The sequence below is a fragment of the Bolinopsis microptera genome, chromosome 3, assembly GCF_026151205.1.
Source record: "Bolinopsis microptera isolate Bmic1 chromosome 3, MBARI_Bmic_1.0, whole genome shotgun sequence".
NCBI lineage: Eukaryota > Metazoa > Ctenophora > Tentaculata > Lobata > Bolinopsidae > Bolinopsis > Bolinopsis microptera.
The window spans coordinates 19,981,014-20,008,406 of record NC_087074.1 but is presented as its reverse complement, the minus strand read 5'-3'; the positions used below and the strand labels follow the sequence as shown (position 1 = coordinate 20,008,406).

General features: G+C 36.7%; 2 protein-coding genes across 6 annotated transcripts in view; both read left to right on the top strand.

The window, feature by feature from the left end:
* LOC134813307 (eukaryotic peptide chain release factor GTP-binding subunit ERF3A-like) overlaps positions 1-27,393 on the top strand; it is a 90,534-nt gene that overhangs the window by 32,868 nt on the left and 30,273 nt on the right. The window lies entirely within an intron of this gene.
* The window catches only part of LOC134813306 (SR-related and CTD-associated factor 4-like), a 118,360-nt gene that overhangs the window by 82,025 nt on the left and 8,942 nt on the right, over positions 1-27,393 (top strand). For 2 of the 4 annotated variants that reach the window (XM_063820996.1, XM_063820994.1), the window contains exons 2-13: positions 23,232-23,315; positions 23,460-23,504; positions 24,277-24,435; positions 24,597-24,699; positions 24,906-25,033; positions 25,238-25,318; positions 25,477-25,542; positions 25,692-25,802; positions 26,068-26,226; positions 26,412-26,584; positions 26,753-26,836; positions 26,966-27,266. In XM_063820996.1, coding sequence (XP_063677066.1) covers positions 23,232-23,315; positions 23,460-23,504; positions 24,277-24,435; positions 24,597-24,699; positions 24,906-25,033; positions 25,238-25,318; positions 25,477-25,542; positions 25,692-25,802; positions 26,068-26,226; positions 26,412-26,584; positions 26,753-26,836; positions 26,966-27,266 — 1,494 coding nt within the window. The remainder of the gene's footprint in view (positions 1-23,231; positions 23,316-23,459; positions 23,505-24,276; positions 24,436-24,596; positions 24,700-24,905; positions 25,034-25,237; positions 25,319-25,476; positions 25,543-25,691; positions 25,803-26,067; positions 26,227-26,411; positions 26,585-26,752; positions 26,837-26,965; positions 27,267-27,393) is intronic. The other 2 variants (XM_063820997.1, XM_063820995.1) reach the window with 1 other exon arrangement.

Here is a 27,393-nt window from a genome sequence, read left to right as displayed (position 1 = left end):
TTGACTAGAAGGAAATCGGGGTTTACGCTTCCGGGGTGTAGGGGCAGAATTAGAGGGGGAGGAACCAGTCTGAGTGACTTGTGAGTTGGTCGCCGACTCGGGGAATATGTGTCTTCAGTCTTGTTAACTCGAACAAGAGCTATTTCGGCGACAATCGCCTGAATAATGAATCTATCGTCCCTGTCTAGTGGTGTACGATCAGTTCAATATCGGTTGCCGACTCGGCTGATTGCGGATCGGGATTGGCCCCAGTTTCTCTGGTGGTAGAGCTTGGCTGGTAGCTAGCAGAGCTAACAACTTTATGATTCCTATGATATAATGTACTAAATCTAATATTATATTTACACATTACGTTTGTAACTAATATCAACCATGAAATTGCATTTTGAACAACCATCATTTGAAATTCTATGAAACATTTTACTGGCTCAAGCCTTCGTTTATAAGAACATAGTCTGGATAGTGGTAAGACATGATAAACCTGACAATGTTGTCAGGGTTTTTTGTTCATAGAAATCTTCTAGATCTGGCTCGATGTCCTGAAATCAATTGTGTGAATATAATACGCGTTGGCGGATTCTATTACAAAGTTTGATGCATATGATACAATACATATAACAGAGCTGTGGAGCTCCTAATTAAGGTCGTCTTAATTGAGTTTATAGTCATTTTAGTGAGCTGAATTAAATTATTTTTTACTATAAAAATCAATTCCAATTGAATAAAACATCTATGATGAATATTGAATATTTTATTTCATTCTGCTGCGGCTGCTTATGAGAGTGCTTCAGCGATGACTAGGTAAAAGCAGAAATACTTTCATCTCATTTCGAACTAATAAGATATGATCTCTAATTATTTGAACAACTAAATATGGTAAAATGAAAAGGCCTAATATTGACTTATTTCATATAATGAGTTGTCCTCATAAATCTTCTTAGATGGATTTCTACCTCCTCTTCCTCCTCTTGCCCGGACACCTCTTGCCATTATTCTAAAGAAAACAAAAATCAAGGAGACAAAATTTATTGGTTTGATAGGAGTCTTGTACTCGACAATTTTCAGTCAAGCCCTAATTTACAGTTATCATATAAGAATTTTGGCTTTAAAACCCGGATAGACTTCTTACCTTGCGTTTGGAACTGGAAAACAGATATTGATGTTCCGTGGAAGTGCTCAGAAGCAATCCTGCTGGTGACGTTACTGTCTAAGTTGTCTTTTCCGTGAATGTGGAACAGTCCCATCATACAGTTCAATGGAGAGACTACCCTATTCTTCGTGTACGTCCTGGCTGAGTTTTCTGAGTTAAGTGTAGAGGGACATGACTATAGGAAATTACAATGAAAATATTGAAATCGTGAAACTACATTATGAAAATGTGTATCTCTTATTACTGATAAGAAGATACTATGAGTTCGATAACTGTAAACAAGACGTAGTTGATATGACTATGAAAACGTAACAACTAATAGTAACAGTAACGATCTACACGCCATAAGTATAAAGCACATAGTTATATTAACCTCCTTTTACTTGGCTGCATGATCATGACGATCTTCTCATGCAGGAATTTCTTTACCGATTCGGCAAACAAAACCTTCCCATTAAACACCGAGTACTTAGACATAACTATAGGAAATTATAATGAAAATACATTATGAAAATGGGTATCTCTTATTACTAAAAAGATACTATGAGTTCGATAACTGTAAACAAGACGTAGTTGATATGACTATGAAAACGTAACAACTAATAGTAACAGTAACGATCATCTACACGCCATAAGGTGAAGGATATCTTATGTCTATTAAACCCCCAAATATGGAATAATATTACAGATGGTAACTCAGCAGACCGATTAAAAATGCTGGTTCAAGGACAATTCTTGATGTATTCATAATACTAACCTTTTATGATTATTTATAAAAGAGTGTTTATTAAGTGTTTCAACAAACTACATGAAGTTATGGAACATACTAAGTAATTAAGTCTGACAACGTAGACTGAACAGTGTTATAACGTGGCTTGTTTCATCAACTCACCGTTTGAAATAATAATCTGTTAAATATAACGGCGGGAACTAATTTATATAGATTATCTTTGTATAATATCTTTCGATTCCGATGACTTCTTTTTCCTACATAGTGTAGAGCTAACATTTAAAACGTCCATGTCTGGAGAAATAAACAATAATAATGTAATGAAATTATAAATCAGCTGATAAAACTCGTCAGTTTAAGAGACACTTTATTAAAGTGTATCAGCTTTTGGGCAATTAATTAATAATTAACTGTTATTGTAAATTAAAATTACTAACCGTATAATCCGTTTAAACTGTATTGTAATTGACTGGAGAGTTGCGCCCCTTACAATGTTTATTACGTCTATCTCCAGGAATTGGTTTATGTCGAAACTTGGATAGCATTAGGATAATTGTTTCTTCTTCCGTAAGTTTAGCAGTTCTTTTCTTCTCACTAGGATTAACCACCGCTTCATCAAAGCTCCTGCTCTCGCTCCAGCTGGTCTCCCTCCATGCTCTTTCCCCCTCTTTACACTATTTAAAACGTCCATGTCTGGAGAAATAAACAATAATAATGTAATGAAATTATAAATCAGCTGATAAAACTCGTCAGTTTAAGAGATACTTTAAAGTGTATGAGCTTTTGGGTAAGTTTGAGTAGGAGCAAGATGGGACATAAATTACTTTTCTTAATTATATATGATGTACACATCTTATTCAAACTTTCCACACATGTAAAGGTGACCACTTTCTGCATGGAAAAGGATATGTTCGGTTCTTCCAAAAGAACGGGGTGAAACCTGGTTTCGGTTTCTTCACGTTCTTGTTGACGATCTTAACTGTCATGTCAATCTCGTTATCAAGTCTGAATGCTGGTATGTCCAGACTTGAGTTTTTGTTAGGAGAGGGCTCTTCCTTCTTTCGTGACCTGAACAACTGAAGGGGGTTCCTATACTTGGGCCAGGATAGTTCTTAGTTGGGGTCCCCAAACCTCTCTTGCTCGGCGAGGTGGAGAAAAGGATGCCGATGTAGTTTGTGGGGCTGTGAGTTGCGGGGCCCCCAACGATCCCATCTTCGGCTTTGCCTTTTCCATGCCCTTCGGAGCCGATGATTTCAGCAAGCTGGTGAAAGACATCAGCTCCTTTTTGCCCCCCCAGGGCCCAGATTGTGGCTATCGTAGCTATCGAACACGAATTCCGGAATTGTTGTATCCGATTAATCAATATATATAATAACCCGTGGCCGCAGAGAATATTAGACACTATATTTTGCTCATTATTATATTACTATAATACCCGATAAACCGGAATTAAAATTCCAACGAGAGGAGCTGCTGGGGTTTTTGGTTCCTTTTTTTCTGCCGAACTGAGGCAGTGTCTGCCACTATCCTGCTATTTGCTAAAGAGAAAATAGCATAAGCAGATCTTTAAACAAATGTTCCCCCTCTCTTTCATAAAAGGTGAGGGAGCGGAAGGCAAGCAATGAAGGACAACGTTTAACGTGCAGGTTTCCCGAAGACTAGTCCTGCACGGAAGAGAAATGATGAAATGATATATGCGGATATGTTCGAAAGGATACGTTTAAGTGTTGAAAAACACTGTTTCGTGGAGGGTGCTTACCACCAGTGGTCAAGGACGACCAGGTTCTCGTCCTCCTGGTAATCGCTTTTGCGGTCGCTGGCGCTGTCCTCTGCGTTGTCGGCGTCCGCGCTGTTGTCCGGGCGTTCTTGCTCGGTCTGGGCGGCTATTTCCACCCTGTCCAGACTCATTAAAGGTATCTTCTGGACGATCGTCAGCAGCGCCCTCATTGGTTCCCGGCGTTTCTTCGGGTCGTAGATGACCGCGCGGGCCGCGTTGATCACGATTGTTGCACGTAGCTGGACCACATGTTCGTGGCCAACGTTCGGCGCTCCATTTGGCCAAATGTTGCGTCGAGCACTGCTTTAGTGGCGGCCAAAATCGCCTCGTACAACCCTAATATTTAATTTTAGTTCCTCTGGGTACCAAACATATATTCAGTCTCCCGTATCTGTAATGAAAGGTTATGTTTAACCAAGTTTACAATTCTTTGTATATTAAACAGTGTTTTTTGTTAAAATGAAAATATGTATCAAGTTGATTCAAGGTAAAACTCAAACACAATAGAATTTGTTGTATAGATTCTGAGTTATGTCTTTGACGACAGTAATGAAACCATTTTCCGACTGGTGTAGTGACTTTTGTATCCCCTTAATCTGTTTCGGGATAGACGAAAATATTTTGCTTATTATTATACTACTATGATATGATAATGCTGTAGTTATTTAGTTATAGTAGATTAAAAAAACTTTTAAAGATGGATGGATCTGACGTAAAATTAACTATTATTGTAAATTAGAATTACTAACCGTATAATCCGTTTAAACTCTATTGTAAATGAATAGAGAGTTGCGCTCCTTACAATGTTTATTTTTTTTTGTTTATTTTTTTTTTTCTGAATATATTTGTTTTATTCTATTACGTCAATATCTAAAACCTGGTTTGGATCCGAACTTGGATAGCATTAGGATAATTGTTTCTTCTTCCGTAAGTATTGGTCGAATGTTTGAAACGCAACTAACGAATTCATCATAACTTGAATTCCTGAGTAACTTGGATGGAGTCCATCAGCCAGGAATGTTTTTACGATGATATCAAGGAATTGGTTTAGATCCGAACTTGGATAGCATTAGTATAATTGTTTCTTCTTCCGTAAGTATTGGTCGAATTTTTGAAACGCAACTAACGAATTCATCATAACTTGAATTCCTGAGTAACTTGGATGGAGTCCATCAGCCAGGAATGTTTTTACGATGATACCAAGGAATTGGTTTAGATCCAAACTTGAATAGCATTAGGATAATTGTTTCTTCTTCTGTAAGTTTAGCAGATGGAGATTTCAAATTGAAATGTTCGTCGCTTCACAAACACAGACTGCTGTTCTGTTGCATTTCGTTTTACTAGTTAGGTTGGTTAATTCCATGTTGAAGAAATCAGATGAGCCGACACCGAAAATATTTCCAGATTACCTCCCTAGTGAACCGTTCAGTCGACTTTCATGTACATTGTAACCTGTGATTTGCATAAGACACATGTATTGTAGTTACGTTGTGCAGTGCTTATAGAGTATATTATTATATAGAGTATTATATATATGTATATAAATAAACTCCAGGTTTAGTTATATACTCTTGTTAGTTATAACTAAGCTAAAATAAAACTGTAACGCTGATATTTTACAGCGAAATAGAGTTTCTTTTTTTCCTACTCTGCATTGTATATCACTTTTTTATTGTTGGTTGTAAGGTGGACATCGTTGTAACCCGCACCCTCAAACTCAACACCCTGCAAATAGTACAGATTATTATTATTACTACTTATTAAAGGGTGTAATGTAGTTATAAAGAGAGATCTCTAACAATGTTATACCCATAAATCTTAAGTGGGAAGGCCGAGTTCTGGTACCTGCATAGCTTATCGTGCCCATCAGCGGAGTATAGCTAGTTTGGCCCTTTAGCCGTAAAGGGCCTTTTAGGTCTCTTTTCCTTGAAAGCGGGCATCCTGGCCCTTACAGCTTCGGGTTGGATATCCCTCAGATATGCCATTACTCTGTCCCTCGTAACGAGTACATATGTGGAGTGTAAACAAATATCTATCACTCACTCTCTGATTTGGTGAAAGTGATGAACCTATTTGGAGCTATAACCATTAACTATACTAGCAGCAACTGCTATCCCTGCTTTTATATTATATGAGATAATCTAACATTTATATCATCTATTCTATCTCATATTAAAGTGATTCTTCACCCGTAAACAAAATTATATTCTGAATAAGATAAAGTAAAAATTGCAAATTCCATATTCCTTTCTTTTGTCTGCTTTCATCCTCTTTTCCTCTTCTTCCATTTTTGCCACCCTATCTTTTTGTTATCTATGTAAGTTGATCTCTCTTAGCAATGAAACAACAGTTGATGTCTAAACAAGCTGAAATAATGTATATCAATAAATAGCACTAATCAATATAATAGTTCAATGCAAACAATTCATTATTAGACAATCTCTAGCCTATTACGAGACAATTAGAGACAACTTATCAAACAAAGCTATACTTTACTAGCTTATAACTAAACTCACCGAGATGTAGTTGATGGATCAGGTTAACAATCTGTATCCCATTATCATATAATATTCATATAGAGGAAAGGTGGGGTTAAGGGGGTCGGGGGGGGGGTCTTCATCAAAATTCTCTCGAAATCGAGTTTATAGTTGTTTCTGATAGAGGGGAGTGATACCTATCAGCTGCTTTTGGTCCCATGGAAAAATATTGTTCCTAGCCGAAATTATCACCGGTCAAAGGTCAGCGCTTATGTGTAATTGTATTGCGCGAGCGATTTTCAATCGCGCGTTCTGAAAATCGAGTCTAAAAATCTATCTTCTCCTACATTTTCTGAGCAATCACCCTCAAACTTTCAGGATATGTTCTTAGGATCAGTAAGAAGAGAACTCTAGAGCCAGAATTTTAAGATAGGCCTTTAAAGATTTTTAATTCGATTTTGAAAATCTTGGACCTTGAATTTTAGAGGTCCAAGATTTTCAAAATCGAATTAAAATCTTTAAAGGCCTATCTCAAAATTCTGGCTCTAGAGTTCTCTTCTAACTGATCCTAAGAACATATCCTGAAAGTTTGAGGGTGATTGCTCAAAAAATGTAGGAGAAGATAGATTTTTAGACTCGATTTTCAGAACGCGCGATTGAAAATCGCTCGCGCAATACAATTACACATAAGCGCTGACCTTTGACCGGTGATAATTTCAGCTAGGAACAATATTTTTCCATGGGACCAAAAGCAGCTGATAGATATTACTCCCCTCTATCAGAAACAACTATAAACTCGATTTCGAGAGAATTTTGATGAAGACCCCCCCCCCCCCCCCGGCCCCCTTAATGGAATGTAACAATTTTTGCCACCCTATCTTTCTCTTCCTATCCCATTCCCTTGCTGCTTCTTCCCGGCTTTCACGTAGTTACTCTTCTTCCCTTCTCTTACGATATTTGAAAGTATGCAATAGACAGATCCAATATACTCCAATAATCAATAATTTGTTGTCTGCTAAATAGACTGTTGTTACTAACAAATTTCATGTTTTCTACCGAAGTCAGCTCAAACTTTAAGCCAATTAGAAATAGGAAAAGTTCTGTATTACTCTGGACACTTATCTGCGAATAATCTAGGGGTGACAATCAGCTGTGGCTATTGATAATTGATATTGCCATTATATTGATGGAAACAGTTTGCATTGTCCTTCTTTTATTTTAAACTTATTTTTAATATCATTTTGTAAACATTTAACAGTTCTGTGTTTAACTCGTTTTACAGTGCGTACAATACTGAGTCAAAGCGAAGTAAAATAGTAAATTATTAAATTATTAAGTTACCGTCTTCTATTATCAAACTGTTTTCTTGAAATACTAGTATATATTATAGCTAAGTACGATACTGGGTCGAAGCCTAGTGAAGCTTATCAAAGCTCATTTAGCATCTTTCTAGTAAATCCCATAAAATAGCAAATTGTGGTACAATTTGTTTGTTCCGAACCGAAGGGCTTTGTACGTCAAATAGACTAAGGATTTAACATTTTGTTTCTGTTTTTTCATTTTTAACTCGAACTTGTACACGTAGCTACCATATTTGGCAGGATTTTTATTGTACACGAGTTTCCTCTTTTGTCCAATCGTCATAAGATATACACTCTTCGGAATATAAATACTGAGAGCACTATTAATTCCGTGGGTCTTGATTTCACTCTTGAGTGACATGTTATTTGCACAGAGGGGTACTATTTTAGATTTGAAAGACTTTATTTCAGCCTGTCTGCTCACTGCGTGGTTCTGAACATTCCTCAGAAGAGAACGGTAAGTGAATAAACGTCTTAACGTGAGGTTTCCGAATGACTAGTCTTGCAACGTAAAGAAATTACGAGAATGATAATACCATATTATACAAAGATCTTTAAAGTTTGAAAAACATGTTCTCGTGGGTCAACCACCAGTCAAGGACAACAGTTTTTCTTAAAAGTTTATCGCTTTTGCCGTTGTAACCTTGCTTTGAACGATTCTGCAGTCTGTTGTGACATTCTTTCCGGCAGGTGGCTAATTTCAAATCTCAGATCATAATGTTAATCTGTTATCTGTCGTCACGGATCATAACTTGGTGTTGGAAGAGAAACTCCGGTTTGGTTGTACTATAGAAATAATCAACCTGTAATAAAAGTTATAACCGGAATAAACGCTTTGATTCACGATTATTGCCACTATGATCATTGAAAATGGTTATACGTTCCGGCGCTCCATTTAGCAAATGTTGCGTGAGTATCATTAGTCGCGGCAAAATCCTTAGTAAAGAGACGTTATTTTTTTGTTTTGGTAAACATTTATCAGCTCCCGTTCCTGTTGAAGGTTAGTTAACTTTAACCAAGTTACAATGTTTGTTATTCAACTGTTTTTTTAAAAGAAAGTGATCACGTTTTAAATGGTAAAACCAAACACGAAATTTGGTATAGATGGAGTTATGTAATTTAGAAAGTGAACCATTTCAATTGTATGAGTTTTATCCCTAAGTATGTTTCAGGATAGACGCAAATTGCTACTGTTATACTACATTGAATGATAATGCTGTAAATATATGGTTTATCGATAAAACTTCATAAAGGGATGTCTTGACTAGTGAGGTTACTTGGTGATGAGAATTACAACTTACATGCTAACTGATGTACTCAAACTAGACTTTACACCATAAATGAATTGTTACACAGAGCATACCAGTCTACAAAGTCAGGCTTAGAGGGAGTTGTTTCCCTTGATTTCACCTACAAATTATTTTTTCTGCTGATTATATGATAATGACGTCTAATAATTTCGAATAGTAGATTATAATAAAACTTTACAACATGCGATGGATCTGACGTAAAATTTAACTATAGATCTTAGCGAAAAAAAAGCGAATAATGTTAAACTATGAAAATTTGAATGAGAGCTTAGCCGCCCTTACAACTTTAAAAAATCTTAATAAATTGGTTATTCCAACTCTCGTATAGGATAATTTCTTCTTTTCCTAATTTATGGTCAAAGGGGTTAGAAGATTCATCTATGTGGCATTTAAATAATTTTTGGCTTGCAGGCCCAGCCTAATTTTGGCTCTTGCGACGATGATTTAGGAAGTAGGTTAGATCAAATACTGGGAAAAAAAAGATAATTTTATTTTTCTGCTGCCTAAGTAGGAGATTTCAAATTAAAATGTCACTTCCAAAAAACTGAAATTTCGTTTCGAAATTTTTGTCCTAGTTGTTAATTCCTCTGAAGAACGGGAAGCGACACCGATTTCCCGATTACTTTGAAAGCGAGACCGTTTCCTAGTCGACTTTAAGTATATTAAAGGGAATCTCCTTGTCACAAAGTAATAACTTTCTCAGGATTAAAAATCTTGGGGGGGGGGGGGGTAGTGTGAAAGCCTAAGCAGAATGGACTCTTAAAAAATAACGTTACTTTTAAGCAACTTGAAAGTCCAAACATTTTTAAAACGTACATTCTAGATTTTTAGTTGTTTGAGCTTATTATCAATTAATTTAAACAGTATCCTTCCTTAGTATTTATATACTTTTTTAATTTAACATCTTTTTTGGTCTAGGATGTAATATAGTAAAACATAAAAGCTTTTTTTAAAATTAGACAAATGTTAACTTAATTAAACAGCCTAGTTCCGTATCAAGATTACAATTCTATAAAATAACAATTGATCACAGAGTGTTTTAAAACGCCATTAGCCTAACATCACTTGTAAAACTCTTCCATGGATTTTACAAATTGTTATAAAATTAACTGCGTTTTTCGAGATCTGAACATTCCATCTCTTGGCAATCAATTTGGGCCGACTCAAATCCGATAAACATTTCGATTATGATCAGGTAATAATATAACCTGCCAATATATTACTCCTGAGTATAACTTTAAAAATTCCAGGTTAAAGTTTTGGTCGATCTGTTGTTATAACTCAGCTACAATTAAACAGTAACGCTGATCTTTTGAGCTAATGCGAAGGGGCTTCTTTCCGATCGCATTGATAAGGAACCTTTGCGTTGATGTAAGGGGAACTTGAAACCGACAAATAATTTCTGCACACTGAATAGTAGTATATCATGTAACATTATAAAGGGTGTCAGTAAGTATTAAAGATTTTCTAAAATTTTCGTCCATAAAATTCTATACGGAAACGTCTGAAAGCTGGTCTCCGCCACAGCTTGTATTGCCATAGCGGGTATCGAGTAGTTCAATTAGGTAACGGAGCCATTCGGTATCTTTCGTAAACCGAAAAAATTTTGGCTTACAGTTCGGGTAGTACACCCAGAATAAATAATCTGTCCGAAAACTTGAAATTTTATTGAAATTCGACTTAACAATCTTGACTAGATTGTTGAAAAACTTTTAATCCTAAACTAAAAAGTGCCATCTAGTGGCCCCTTGCCCATTTCATGGGGGATCCCCCTTATCCTCGTATTCTACCCTCATATTAACATTTAAATTATTCTATTATATTAAAAGTTAAATTATATATATATCATATTAAAGTATTCATTAAAAGAATTATATTAAAAGGATCAACTTAAAAATTGCAATTTAAATGATAGGTAAATTGTTGATTATATAATATAGTGACAATCTTTTGATATATGTTATATTCTCCTCTAAAGTCCCCGTATTTTTCTTCTATACCATCCTCCCTTTCTTTTCTTCCTTTCCCTCTTTTCCTCTTCTTTCACCTTTGTTCATCCTATTAAATTTGATTTCTCTTGAGAAACAAGTTTGTTAAAAAACAGTAATATGTCTAACAATGAAATAAGTCATAATCAATTATAATAATAGCCAATCAAATAATAATATTAGATAACTCTAACATTATTAGAGATAATTTACCATTACGAACAATTAAGAAATATCAAACTAAGTTTAACTAACTTCAACCAGATGTTTGATGGATCAGGTTACAATCTGTATCCCATTATCATATAATATCCAGGAAGGTGGGGTTAATGGAATGTAACAAATTCCCACCTAAAGAAATAAAGTTATAAACTACCCAGAGGTAAACAACTAAATCATTGCGCTTGTTATATCATAATTTATTTTAAGTTATTGTTATCTCCCAGCACTATCATATAATATTCATATAAAGGAAAGGTGGGATTGATGGAATGTGTTTCTGTAAACTGAGGTAGTAACTAACGATTTGATCCAAGTGTTGGCTGGCAGTTCGCATGGTCTGACTGGGATAAGCGCTCTTGCAGAATGTTAATGTCTTCTAGACTCTGACGGCCAATACGAATCCTGCCAAGCATACCCTCCATTTTTCGTTAGCATCTCCATGTTGCCGTGATTTTGTGAGTTCATCAAACTCAAAGTTCTCCCAAAGGTGACTCGGGATTCTAAGGCCTCCAGTTAAATTGGGATTCCATTTTTGCCTAATTAATTTGCCCTTTCCCCTTACCCTTCCTAACAGTCCCTCGCCTCATGTCCTGTGGTCTTTCAATTGTAGCACCTTTTTCTTCCCTACACTCTCTGGGTGAGTGTCCGTACCTTTTCCATACTCCAACACCCCCCTTCCTGTCTTCATTTCCCCCTTTTTTTGTCTGCTTTCACCCTCTTTTCCTCTTCTTCCATTTTTGTTTATCTATGTAATTGATCTCTTTAGCAATGAAACAACATTGATGTCTAAACAAGCTGAAATAATGTATATCAATAAATAGCACTAATCAATATAATAGTTTAATGCAAACAATTCATTATTAATATCTATAACCTATTACGAGACAATTAGAAAAACTTATCAAAAAAGTTTACCTAACTACTTATAACTAACTCACCGAGATAGTTGATGGATCAGTTAAACAATCTGTACCCATTTATATAATATCATATAGAGGAAAGGGGGTTAAGGTGATTTAATGCACTTTCTCATTCTTTTTGCCCCACTTCTTCTGCTTCTTCCCTTCCCTTGCTGTATTCTTCCGCTTTCCTTTACGTTCTTCCAGTATGCCATTTGATGATTTCAATATACCCATAACATGATCTATTTACTGCAATAAGGGGGTGGGTTCAGAATAGTGCGTTACCAAGTTCCATGTTTCTACCGAAGTCAGCTCAAAACTTTACGCCAAATAGACATACGAAAAGTGTATACTCCTGGCACTTATCCCCCCCCAATCCCTCCCCCCCCACCCCCCCCCCCCCTGCTATTGATAATTACTACAATTATTTTTCCGAACAGTTTGCATTCTTTATAATTTTAAACTTAAATAGTATCATCTTTTTACAATTGAACATATCTGTTTAACTCTTTTGGTGAACCGTGCTATTGATGAAGCGAAGCCAATATATTATAACATTATCATTTCCCTTTTTTAATCTTTAACTGTTTTCTATAACATTTTAAATTATAATTATGTTTAACCTTTACTGGGCGAACCTAGTGAGATTTGTAAATGTTCAGTTTATAAACTTCTCATTAGTTCCATATTAGGTGCCATTGTGTTAATTCCTCTATTGGCGTACCTCGAAGGGTCCTTGTTTGCGTAACTTAGTTAGGTTTCCTTGTTTGTGTCATCTTTTAGGTGAACCTTAGTTAGTGCCTAGTTAGGCTACTTTGGCAGGTCTTTATTGTAAGGGTTCCTCTGTTGGTCCCTCTATTAGGCATAGTCTCTCTTCGGATATACTCTAGTTAGGCTACTCTATTCGTGGGTCTATTTACGTTTAGTGACTATTAGTTCACAGAGGGTCCCTATTTAAGTTTCAGACTTTAGTTAGCATGTCTGCTTGCTGTGGTTGTGAACTTCCTCAGAAGGGACGTCTAGTTGGTGTCCTCAAGTTCTCTCTAGTTCGTCATAGTTAGACGTCCTAGTTGCGTCTTTAACGTTTAATTTACGAGATGTTAATTCATATTCATTATAAGAATTCATATTATAAGGTCCAATCTGTGTCTCAAATCCTAGGCGTCTAATGAGATTATTTTTAAATTTAGTGGCTTTATTAGGCGCTCGTATGCGGCCTTGAAACCGATCATCTAGTTAGGATGACATCTCTGTCCGCTTCGGTTTAAATGTATCATAAGATTAGGTTCAATGTTAGCGTCTTAGTTGGTGTCCAGGTTACGTAACTTGAGTGTTCAGTAGATGTAATGTGGATCTTAGTTTGTACTATATTAGGGATCATCTATACCAGTCGATTAAATAGAACTTATACCAATTAATTGAAACTCATGTTATATCAACTATATGGAACAAACGTAAATATAAGTTAACGTAGTGATGATCTCTACGATAACATTAAAAATACTTTTTGCTACACCATTGGTTTAACGTTATATGTTTAAATTGTATTGAAAATAAAAGTAGTCTTACAAAAAAAATTAAGCATTATGAAAATTGATAGAACGATAATAACCTAAAAGAATTAATTACAAAATACTAAATGAAAGAAATACGCCATAGTGACATTGAAATTTTTTAACCGTTTGAATTACTTGATAAACGTTAATAGCTCGTCGAATCTAATGTGCAGCAATAAAACTCCGAACTATTCGGGCAGGGTTTTGCTTGGCGCTCGATAAGGTTGAGATCAGTCTCTGGTTGAAAAGACAATTTTTTGAAAAAAACGAACTTAATTTTTCCCAATCAACATATCTAACTATACTGAATTAGTTTCATTTCATTAAATGAACAGTTTGCTTATCTCAGCGCGCTTTATCCATAAATTCACGCTAAAATTGGTTCTACCAACCACTCCGTTAGCTCGTTGGGGAAGTCCCAGGACGCTGTTAACGGTTATGACCAGTTGCTCAATGAGGTGAACGAGAAGATCGTCTGACATTAATTTTATTTAAGATCCTATTAAACCATGAAAAACTTGTATAAATGCTTGATGGGATATTTAATTGAAGCTGCATAAACTAAACATTCAACTAATGGCTAAAATTTTAAAAATGCCTTTCAAAACCATTTAATTTTAATAGACGATGTTTAACTTATTTGCCTTTAATAATACTAAATTATAATAATAATTTCTTATAACTTAATAAGGTCTAAACATTTGAAGCTTACGACACATGATCAATTACATTATCAAGCTTGAATTATTAACTCTTGAGTCCGAGTTATCCTTTATTATGCACTTCCACTTCAACCGTGTCCGGATCATGCGGCAAAAGGTTGAACAGATGCCTTATTCCAAGGTAAATTTAACCTTTGCCAGGACAAAATTATGCCTTTTCAAACAGATGGGAAGAGAGCGCGAATAGTGCTCGGGTTAAGTTTGTGTCGCTCTGACTATTGCCTTCTTGAATCATTTTTTGCTACAAGACGAAATCGCAGCTAACAAAGTAACATTATCCAAATCGGATTAAAATTGACGGAACTGCCTGGTTACCTTCTGTAATGGGTTGTGTGTTTGTGAATGGAATTTTCCATGTGCCATATTCATTTACAAATTTAACTTTCAATGAATTTTGTCAGTTTGGTTTTATATATCTACCAGTGACGGTGCTTAACACGTAAGGATGTAAATTAAATGTTCTTTCTGTAATTCCTAAGTTTAAGTAACACCTCATTATGTGAAAATGGTTTTTGAGTTATGATAGATAATACTTAATTGGGATTAATTGAGCCTAGAGTAAACTCATTTTCCATCTTTCATTGACTGTTCCAAGAAAAGCAATTCAGTTGCCCTTTATATGTTCAATGTGAGATGTTGTACTCCTACAAATGTCCTGTTGTTCATTGATCGACTCTTAAAATAGACAGGTTAAATTTTGGTTCTGTTCTGTTCATTTATTCGATTGTTCAGTAAGCATCATATTGAGATTTTACGACTGTCCCATTAGTTCCTTAGTTGGATAATCGGTTTTGTTGATACTGAAGCAGTGGAATTTGCCCAAGTATTTGGAAGCGAAATGTGGCCTTATTTGTTTTCACAGCGCATTTAGGGTACATAAGACGTTTCAGCCTGTGAGGCTATAGGGGGTTCTGAATTCTCATAAGACTTGTTGTTTATATCTGCTGATTGACCTCTTACGTGAACAATAAATAATCGTAGTGTTAAATTTAATTTACGGAGTCCCCAATAAATTAGAACAAATTTCTATCTGTAAGAAACGAAAGCTTTAATTGTCCAATCCCATAATGTATAACGTTTATCTAGATGAGATTTAAAGAGTTGATATCTTTTGTAACTTCTGGTGGAGACCGTTTATTATTCAATATAATACGGCCACATTCTCCGCTTTAATTTCTAATTAATTATCGATATGATTCCAACTCATTTGTCAATCTATAAAAACATTTAAAGAAAAAAGACCATTAAACTTTGAAAGATTCCATAATTTATAGATTAAGTCATTTCAGTATTATCATGGCATTAGGAAAATTTGCCGATAGTAAATTGAACAAATTTTTTCAACTGTATGGCAAGTTAAGACTAATGACATATTGGTCTACACAGAGTCAAGAATTTACCGCTACTTTGTATGGTGTTTGCTAGCTAGCAGTGATTATGATGTTTGTTGTCATCTGAAATAGTACAACTTTCGCTTGTATACATTTAGACGTCACAATATTCAACGTGCATCGGTCCAACCGGATCTTTTGGTACAGTAACTGGGAGACTTATCTTTACCCATGAATTACATCTCACGTGTATTAGTACATGCTGTAAAACCATTAGTGCGATCTCCTAAGTAGGGTTACTAATTTCTTAAATGCATAAGGGAAGGTATCAAGAGGTTTAGAGATCGATAGAATATTCCCAAACTTCAGGATTTAATTATCCCCTTCTTCGGACATTGAGCCAAACTACAGCTGCCTGCGAGTTACTCATTTTCGAATATTATAAATTTTCTACTATAATCGTAAAAAAGCAAGTTGTAAATGGGAATATTTTTTTTCAGAAGTATTTTGAAAAAATTTGGTAATCTTGATAGGGCTGATTTCTCAAACGTAGTCTTCTCTTTTTATAGGGTTAAATACCGTTTTCAGTTATCTGGAAACTGTTTCATCATGCAGATTGTTAAGAAAATCCAAGATGTTGAATTAGTTTACTACACTGCCTTCATTACCATTGTCAGGTAATCGAGAGCTAGTTTTTGAAATTATTTAAATTAGTTTTATATTAAAGCATTAATCACCAGTACTTTACAATATTGTACTGTGGCAGTATTCGAGTGATTGATTTAGCAATTAGGTCTTATCAATCCTCTCTCAATAGACCCGACTTTGTGGCATTGAACAAAGTACTTGTTAAAATTTAGCAATAATGTCGACAAAAGAAACAGTCATTTTTACATAAATAACGGTTCATTTATAAAAAAATAAAAGTTTAATTAATAAAAAGCAAGATTTGATAAAGAAATCAAAGACACTCCTAATTTGAAAGGACTACGTGTACACTTGCATTGCTAGTCTTTAAGTTTTAACATCTTAAACGATTTGTCGTAATGCGCTTATCCTGCTCATCTGTTCGATCGTACGGTGGGGCTCTTTTGACGACCACACTTTGCAAATTTTACATTCTCCATTCACGTTCCGCAAAAGAGTTACTCTTTCTACCAACCATGAATATACCATCTTCACGATGTATAGATACACAATGCATGTTTACAGCCATCATAGTAAAAGCCTTCCACCTAGAGTTCCTGTAACAGTCTAGAATCTCAGGATTAAGCGGTCAAGTAGGTTTACTCGTCAAGTGGAACTCCGCAAAATCTAACCCGGCCATGTAAATCACCCTTAATCAGGACAGGTTTACCAAATCAAGATTCACGGTTGGATATCTTTTAATTTATTCAGATCATTACTTTGAATATTTCTACTCACCTAAAGGCAAAATTGAGCTCGGATACTCAGATGTATGTATTCTATACTTGTTGGCTACAGGTTTGTGGTACGTACAGATGGAGCCCGAATACCATGGTCGGCCAGTTTTATCTTATAGGCAAACAAAAAATAAACGTAACCAAGCTAGTAACCTGATTAATATTGTACATTACAATACTACTGATGTCTGAGTAAATTTTGCTTTACTACGTTGTGTACTCAACGTATACTATATCTCAGTTGTTGCTAATTTGCTTTTTGTATGTACTTTTGAATCTATAAATAATTAATCAAAATTCCGATAATAGTTTACAATTTAGTCAAAATGCAGCTCTAGATAATTGCAAGTTTCTGTCTTAAAAAGCTGCGGCCGTAATTAGTCCATTACCTGTTCAATGATTTATTCATTGATTGGTACCACCCCCCTCGCTACACCTTCACTTCTTATACAAAGTCTAATTCCATGGAGCTAGAATTTCTAAACATTTGTCGAAAAAACAGAATGATAGATATGAAAGATTTTAATTAATTATCATTATTTGCTGGCGATTGATCACGGATAAGTCAATAAGAGAAGTAGTGAGAGAGTGCACGAGAAAAAAGTATAATTATGACAGAACAAGAAAAGTTATAATTATAAAAAAGAACGTTTTAATGTTAAAAGAACTGTAAGAAAAATATATATAGATTTGAAAGGAAATTTGTGACACTCCATCTTATGCACCTGTTTTTTAGGAGCATGGTAAAATTCGCATCGTTCAGTGCGAGAGCCCTTCACTCTGTTAAGGCAGTTTGAAGGCTCCTCTGTTTTAATGGTTCGAAAGATGGTAATATACGTAACCTATGATAATCCTCCAATATGTGATTAACTTAGCTACATTTATGAACTTAGGACCGGCTTGAATGTTAGCTTACGAGAGTTGGTTCCCAAATCGACCTCCTGGTCTCCAAACTGGTTGCCTCAGTCAAGTTAACAAAGTTAAAAAAAGAAAATTTGTTAACCTGAAGAATAGAAAGTTTTAATAAAAAAAACAATTCTGAACTATAAAAAGAAGTGAATATGAAAATAAGGTTAAAGAAGATACTAATTGAAAACTTTATGGTTTCTAAGGGTCTGGCAATCGTACTCTCTTAAGACGTTACACCATATTCCCGACGGTGCTGGTCTATGCACCAGTGTGAACTTCTTCACATTAACGGGTCCAGTTACTATGATTAATAGCCAAATCCCTTAAATATAATTGATTGAAACAGTTAAAAATGCTAGAATCCAAAATCTTCTGTTTAATTTCAAACCATGTTTAATGTCATTCAAGTAAACTCTCAAATTCTAACCATTTCTTGAAAATCATATTTGCCTTCCATTCCCCTTCCCTCCGTTTCAACTGGAAATCCTTTAATTGATAGAAAGGTATTATTATTAAAGAGAAGGAAATCCGACATGCTTCGTACTAGAAACACAGGTTAACTTCCTGTATCCTATTAATTTAGTAACAAAATTAATATGAAGTGTCCGTGTCGTAACCGTACATTTCTTCTCATCCTGATTAACTTGTTACGTTTCAAGGTGAGCCTGGTGATCATGATTTGACCCTTCTGCATATTACGTTCCTGTTTATTGAGGTAAAGTGACTAGATATGATCAACATGTTTAGTTATAAAGAACATATAATTTAAATACAGCGAACACGGCTAATGGCTGATGCATGTTTACCGGTAATGTTGAGGAGGCAAGCAATGCATTCAATGAAACGGAAATTACGGCTCTTCTTTAAACACATGTAAGTACTATGTAACGTCTGGGTCCTAAGTTTTAACAGATGGAATTATCCCTTTGTTGGGGTGAGTCCAAGGTGTAAGACCAGGAACGATTGGATGACCTATGGTTAAAAAGGTATAGCTATTTCACTTGTGCAATCTGTGAAACTCAGGCCGTCGTGTAGATTGTCACCTAACAGGTATCCTGCTCCTTTCGTCAAGTGGGGCTTTATCTGTTTGAGTGTTCGTCCTTGGGTTACAATGCTTCCGGCTTAAAGTGGGGGTCGCCTGCCCCTCTCCTCGGGGATATACAATTAAACTTCATACAATATCCCTTAAGATTCGCAAATTCACTGGGGTTCGGTCATACAGTGTGAAACCATCCCTAGTTCAGGCCAACCTCCAAGTAATCTACTATTTCTGAACGGTTGGACATCGACTCCTGCTTTCCATTAAAACCTTGCTTGCGATGTAAATCTTCCGCTTACAGAATTCCTCCTCTTTGTACATGACTGCAAGCGACATTCGCCGACTCTTGTATCTGGAAATTTAAGATTTACAACTCATATGTAAGTTCTTTGTCTTGTTTTATAAACATGTATTGATGACTATTGACATTAGTAATTATTAGTACTCATTATCATGTAGAATAAAGTTAAAAATTACTATTAAAATAGTTAATGTTAATTTACTTACAGTATACTCACGGGGGGGGGGGGGGGGGGGGGGGGCGATGGTGAAAAATGGTGAATTTTCCTTTTATTTTGCCAATTCACGGTCATAAAAAATGTTCACAACTTTTCACCATTTTTCACCATTTGACCGAGGCCAAAAAAGCACCCCTCGGCCTCGGTAAAATTTAAAAATTCACCCCTCGGCCTCGGTTATACTCACTCTAATATACAAGTTTCTCTCCCCCTTCAGACTTCGCTTCTTTTGTCTTTCGATTATCTTTGTCGATGATTTTATTCATTGATTGTTACCCCCGCCCCCTTGGCACAGCATAGTTTTATTTTATAAAAGAAAGAGTCTAAACCAATGTATATATTTACCATAAAGATCATAAAGATATTTCAATAAAATACTGGTAATCTAGAACAAAGTATAACACAATATTAGTATATTAATAAAACTTCATTATAGCCACGGTTAAAACTTCATTATAGCCACGGTTTCTCATCACTTTGTATGCAGCGTACAGATGTTCTGCAACATCCAAGGCTTTCTTAGACGGGAAGGTATGGTAACTGAAAGTAAATATAAGGTAAGTTATTTAGGTCCATATTTAGAAGATATGGGTGTTGAACGTTGGTTGGGGTAAGAGTATGGCTCAGGCATCGAGCATGTGGTACTGTCGGAGAAATTTCAATGTTAATTAAATTCTGCAGCACCTCTACTCTTGTCACGTGGTTTACAAATGACTAATCACGTGAATTTCACGTGTAAACAACAACACCTAATAATAGCGAGTTTGGCTTGGATTTGATCTCCTGACCCTTGCCCCTTGACCACTAACAGCCTTTATAGCTGCCCTTCTGTAGGTCACGATCAGTCACGTGACGATTAGTCACGTGACCTGTACGCCATTGAGACAGCGTTATTTTATCACGTGACCAAAAGTGGTCGAATCCACAGAGAACTAAAGAAACGGAAATCTGAGCTCCTATTTAAACACAATTGAAAGATACACTTATCATTTTGACTGTTACCCCAGCCCCCTTGACACACCATAGTTTTATTTTATAAAATAAAAAGTCTAAACCAATGCAGATATTTACCATAAAGATATTTCAATAAAATACTGGTAATCTGTACGCAGTGAATATTTTGTAAAATTATTAAGTTAGATTATATAGATTTATAATATTATGAAGTAGCTTGTTAATTAGGTTGTCACGACTGAATTTAAATTCTTTCAGCCGACACTTATCATTACATTCTCAGCGGCCGGGATCGCTTTTATTTTCTGGACCTGTAGAAACATATAATATCACTATTAATATTATGCAGATATGATATCAGGACATGTCTTAATGCCATCGCAGTGCTTTTACGATGGCATCAAAATCCTCTCCTCGCTTACAGAGCGACTCCCTTCTCTTCGTCTTTTAGCCAAGGTTTAGAAGGCTTATAACTCGTTTAAATAGGTTTACGAAATGCAATGGTAAAAATACGATACTACGGTACTATAAAAATCCACAATATGTGGTATTTAACTTCCAGCGCATCATATAACTTCAAGAACCGCTTGAAGTTGTAGCGCTCTGTGAGTGTTGGTTCATCAAGTTCTGCTATTCTCATCCGGTCCAACGCCTGCCTCATCAAGTGGATCATGTTCACAAACTCATTGATCCTGAGATTTTTAGCCTGAGTAGCGAATGACCATTTCTTTAATAAGTCCAACCAATCTGTCTGTATTTCCCTCAGTAGGTGATACTGAGACTTAGTGGTTTAGAAGACTTATAACTCGTTTAAATAGGTTTACGAAATGCAATGGTAAAAATACGATACTACTATAAAAATCCACAATATTCCGATAGTAATCGTACCGTAATGCGAATAATAAAAGTAACAAACAATTCTACATATATCTAGTCCCGAGTCTATTGCCATTGCATTAGGGCCTCTCTCCTCTTGATAATGATTAATTGGTAAAATTAATAAATTACAGATATTGGTAAAACCACAAAACTATCTCTTAATTTCCATCCTGTTTAAATCCTCTTGATATCGTCCCGCTGCTTCTTACCTTATCTCCAGACCCTACGTCATCATTCTCTGCCGTTCCATTCCCGTCTTCCCTCCGTTTTCACAAGCGTGGAAATTCCCATCAAAATAAGATCTATTAGAAAGGTTATGTGAGTCTATAAGGTAAGCTGCTGTAATGATTGCTTGTGTAGGTAATAAAACACGTAGACGTTTCTTGAGAACTAGATCAAATCATAAATTTAGTCAATAAGTTAATATGAAGGTGTGCCGTGTGGCATAACCGATAACATTTCTTCTATCCTATACTATGCTATATCAAGGAGCAGCTGCTCGATCAGTGATTTGTGTACCACTCTCATATGTCGTTTCTTGTTGTATTCTGAGGTAAAGGGACCTATAGATTATAGAACAATCAATAGGTTAGTACATATAAATAATCAATGTAATATAATACTACAACAGCTGCTAAACTATAAGCTGGCTTATCACTTGTTCCTGGTCTTGTTGGAGGATGGCCTTAGCAATTGCCATTTCCAATTCGCCGATATTACGGCCAGTCTTCTTCAAGACGACTGTAAGTACGTATGCCGTCTCGGGCCATCCTGAAGTTGACAATGATGATTACCTCCCCATTATGCCTTGGGGTGACGTCCAAGGTGAATACTCCCAGGGGCTCATTTTGGGATGCCCAGGGGTTGTCTCCAGCATGTATAGCTATTCTGACTTTCTCCTGAAAGTCAGCGGCCGTCGTGTAGATATCGTCACAGTTCACTGGGAGGGGCTGGTTTCGGTACAAAAGTGGGGCGTCAATTGTTTCGAGATAGGTCGTGTGGGGTATCTCTCCTTTCACGATTGTTTGTAGTAGGGGGATCTTGCTGCTTCCTCCTGCGAATATGACTATATTCACTTCATCATTGGTCCGTCGTTAAGATATCGTCACAGTTCACTGGGTGGTTCCGGTATAAGAGTGGTGCGTAAACGTCTCCCACAGTTGCAGGGCCTACCGTTTCTACAGCTATGTCTACTACTTTGGTTATGTCAGTGGAATCCTCACTGGCCGAGCTGCTCCCAATTTGATGCCTTGCTTTTACGATGGCATCAAAATCCTCTCCTCGCTTACAGAGCGACTCCCTTCTCTTCGTCTTGTAGCCAAGGACCTGGGAGCGTTCCGCCGATTCTCTGCTTGTGCTCAAAATACCGGGATTTGTACCACCTCCCAATGGTCGACAGTTCTTTGTCTTGGGTTCATTTAGAAACTTATTTAGAACTTATTTAGTTCCAAAATAACAAAGTAGAAAATTACATTAAACAATTAAACAGTAAAATAATATTTCACAAAAAGAAAAATAATTGGTAACTTATTTCAATCACCAAGAAGGATTTATCCGTTAGATATTGAGTATTGATTGAGAGATTTTAATTAGGATGGGGTGTAAACCGAAAGTCTAACTTCAGGGGAAGTTCTTACACCCAGTGCCAATGTATCTCCTGGCGGGTAATTTGCCAATCTAAAATTTAACAGTTATATAACATTATATATTTCCTATTCTGTTTCTTATGCAAAATGTTTACTAAATCACCTTTGTGAAACGGGAATTTCTGTGATATTTACGATGATAAGTCCTTTTAGTCTTCCTCCAACAAAATTTCTTATGAGATTGACGGTGGTTCGTCTGAAATAGGAGTCATACTAAAAAATAACGCTTCAAATGTTATATCAAATGTTATATTAAATCCTATCTTGATATTTCCACTTACATTTACGTAGTATAGGATGTATTTTAATCAGTATTTGAGGGCTCATATTTTTCAGCTTGCGGAGATGCTCACTCAGAAGCCGCCAGTCTCGAGCAGCAAGATGAAAGACATCACTCGGAATGCTATGAAAGCTCAAAAGGTTAGATATTCATGCATTGATATCGCTCAATCAATATTGTACGCTCAATTGCATTACATTAACGTTATTCTTTCTATCGCAGTTTGTGAATGTTGATAAGAATTATGCAGCATTCCCGGTTTCACAATTAACCCACAATTTCAGTACTACAAGCACATAGTGATGTCAGTAGAAAAACTTGTTCAGAAGGTAAGTTACCTCTATACTGGGGGGGGGGGGGCGGGGGGGGGGAGCTGGAGTTACCTCTATACTGGGGGGCCGGGGGGAGTTACCTCTATACTGGGGGGCCGGGGGGAGTTACCTCTATACTGGGGGGGCCGGGGGAGGAGTTACCTCTATACTGGGGGCCGGGGGGAATTACCTCTATACTGGGGGGCCGGGGGGGAGTTACCTCTATACTGGGGGGCCGGGGGGGAGTTACCTCTATACTGGGGGGCCGGGGGGAGTTACCTCTATACTGGGGGGCCGGGGGAGGAGTTACCTCTATACTGGGGGCCGGGGGGAGTTACCTCTATACTGGGGGGCCGGGGGGAGTTACCTCTATACTGGGGGGCCGGGGGAGGAGTTACCTCTATACTGGGGGCCGGGAGGAGTTACCTCTATACTGGGCCTGGGGGGAGTTACCTCTATACTGGGCCGGGGCCCGGGGGAGCACCTCTATACTGAGGGGCCGGGGGGAGTTACCTCTATACTGGGGGGCCGGGGGAGTTACCTCTATACTGGGGGCCGGGAGGAGTTACCTCTATACTGGGCCCGGGGGAGCACCTCTATACTGGGCCGGGGCCGGGGGCACCTCTATACTGGGGGGCCGGGGGAGCACCTCTTGTGACAAAACTAAACAATACCCAAAATTATTTTTACCATTTACCATACCATTGAAAAACAAGAAAATCCAACAAATTCTACAATATTTGTGACGATTTCAGTATCCCCAAATTAAATCTCCTGTCCCCACTCTCAGTGTAAGCCGGAGTACAAGTTGTCCGGGATTTACGTGATAGATGCGATAGTCCGGCAGTCCCGCCACCAGAACAAGGAGAAGGACGTGTACGCGGGCCGGTTTGAGTCTAACCTTCACATCACCGCCACACATCTCTTCAAATGCTCCCGCACCGACCAGGTGAGCGGTTTACAAATTGGCTCCCTAATCCCTCCCTAATACATGAATGTCCCTATGAGTTAATATTTGATCGTCTTTTAAAGTCTTTCATTGAACAGTTTTTGACGATATATATGCTCTCATTAAACGTATATCGAAATTGATACTGATAAAATCTTCAGGTCAAGATCTGCAGAACATTTAAACTGTGGGAGCTTAACAAAGTCTTTTCGTATCATTCCATCCAGAAATGTTTAAATAACGCAAATCCTGAAGCTAGGAAAGGCAAGTACACCTGAAACTTTTTTGGGTCGCATTTTTCATAGGTCAATATTTGACTATAGTGTGTGATGCTATTACCATTCAAAACTATTACTCCTTATTAGCTGAGTTCGATTATTGTAATTAAAATCACCTCCGAACATTTTCAAAATGAAAGCCTTAAACAAGTTAACCTTTTTTTCTAATCTTTTTAACAAATTAATTTACAGAAGGAGTAGGTTTAGCAGAGAAATCAATAGCGAAGATGGCTATAAAGCCTGTAGCTACACCAGACATAGTTAAACAACAAAAAGAACTTGAAGAACAGAGACGCAAAATAAAGGAGCAGCAAGAGGAGGTAAGATTTCTTTTTTTCTTTTTTTAAACTTCTGTGTTTTTAGTCTGTTCTGATGGGTAAACTTTGGTTCTTAGGAATTAAAGGGAATATTTTAATATGGACTTTGGATTGTAAATTAGATTTCCTATATTGTCTCTATACTGATATATTTCAATACTGATATTTCAATACTGATATTTCAATACTGATATATCTCGTTCGCAGTTGAAGCGGAAGCAAGAGGCTTTGTTAAAACAGAATTCGTCGTCAATACCGCCGATTTTAGGGAAACTACTTCATTTTGGAGTAAGTTTTGTAACCAATACTCCATTTACAAGCATGTTTTATGATAATTTACCGATCAACTGAAAATTGAATTTCCGAAGAATTAAATCTGGGTCCTGAAAGTGAAAATGTAATATGAGTTGGTCAACTAACCAGTTAATTCACCAATTTGCTTACAGCAACCCAAAGAAAACGCCGTCCCAGATGACAACGTCCGCGCTAGTGAGACAGCTAACAAAGTGAAGGTATGTCATTAACTGCTCAATTTGATTTTTAGTCACTACTATCTGTTTTTTAGTTTTCTCTTTTAGGTGATGTTGCAGCTTTCTTAAACTCGATGAACTCCGTATTTTCTCAGTTTTAAAAACCTAATCTTTGATAGCTGTATCTTCAGTCGTTGTTAGACGATTTCGATTATAGTGATGAGGACGATATAAAACAACCAGGAAAGAAGGGAACGCCTAAAAGCAAATCTACTCCTCCTCCTTCTATCCCTACACCTAAGGTTACTATTAATTTTTGAATATTTATGATACTTTATATATAAATGTATATTGTATTTAAAATGTCTGATGAATACATCGTTAGATGATAAATGGCTTGATGATGGATAAATAATTATTGTGGCAGTCAAATAATTGTTGAATCCAAGTGAACAAACAGAGGATATATCACTCATTCATTAAACAATACAATTGCTCACAATTACTGTGCAATGAGTTACAATACCGTTGAATTGAGATCGCAGAAGTGTAGCAATATTGCTTTAGGAACCTGATGAATTCTACCGATCGCGCTCAAATGGATCGAACCGCTCAAAAAGCTCAAATCCTGACAAGAGGAAAAGGTCACGCCACAAAGAAAGTTCTCACAATCTCGTAGCAACCTGGACACCGGCCTCATCCTCACCCAAACTACGTCCACACTCTGTAACTACACACATATTAAGTTCAATACTTCACATATTCACTCTGTACATACCTACACACAAGTTCAATACTTCACATTTCACTCTGTACATACCTACACACAAGTTCAATACTTCACATTCCATTGATTCCACAATCATGACACAGATCAGATCTGCAACCCTTTTAACTCTACTAATCTCCAGAAGACAGAGAACCTCTCGACCCCCTCTCCAGTGACCACAACTCACGATACCAGTTTATACCAACCTGATCCTCCTCCCAAGGAGCTTTCAGCTTCTAAACCAGTCGACAAATATGACACCAGAAATTTAGAGAAACTCTACACACCCTCCCCCATCGATAAACCTGGAAAAAGGTGCGTAACTTTTGGTGTTTTACCAGCTCTCATTAAAATCCTATTTATTCGATCCCATGTTCGCAATTAAAATGCCGACTTTTTTATTGATCTTCTCTAGATACTGAACCCACTGGAAACGCTATAAATAATCTTTAATGTCTCTTTAAATCTCTTATCTACTTGTAGGTCGAAACACAAGTCACCGGAAAGAAACAAGAAGTCCCACAAATCAGAGAAGCGAGATTCACACTCAGAACGGCCCCGAGACAGGTTATTATTGAACATTATACATACATACAAATTATACATAGTACATACATACAAATTAGATTTAATTGGGCAATTTTCAAATCAGTTGTACTCGCTGTTGATTTTCTAATTATCCGAACATACCCGCAGGTCGCAAGACAAATCGCGCGATAAGTCTCGAGAAAGATCACGGGAACGATCTCGAGACAAATCATCTCGAAGGAGAAGCTCTCCAGAGGCTCGGAGAAGTAGCAAATCCGGGGGCAGATCCGGTAAGAGATCCAGATCAACCAGTCCGGGCCACTACTCCCGGAAAAGGGACAGAAACTCGAAGCCCGACTGCGTATCGGTGCTGAGTACGACCATTTGGATTGGAAACCTGAGAAAAACGGTCACAAAATCAGATATTTCGTCATTAATGAAGAAATACACTGAGTCCTGCAGTATTGATGTAAGTTTGTTTATTTTTTGAACGATTCAATTTTTCTTCAGCCTCACTCAAGTAATATGTTTCTATCTAATATTATTATTTTTTTTAATGACTTTAACATTTTAAACTTTCGATGATTATATTGAAA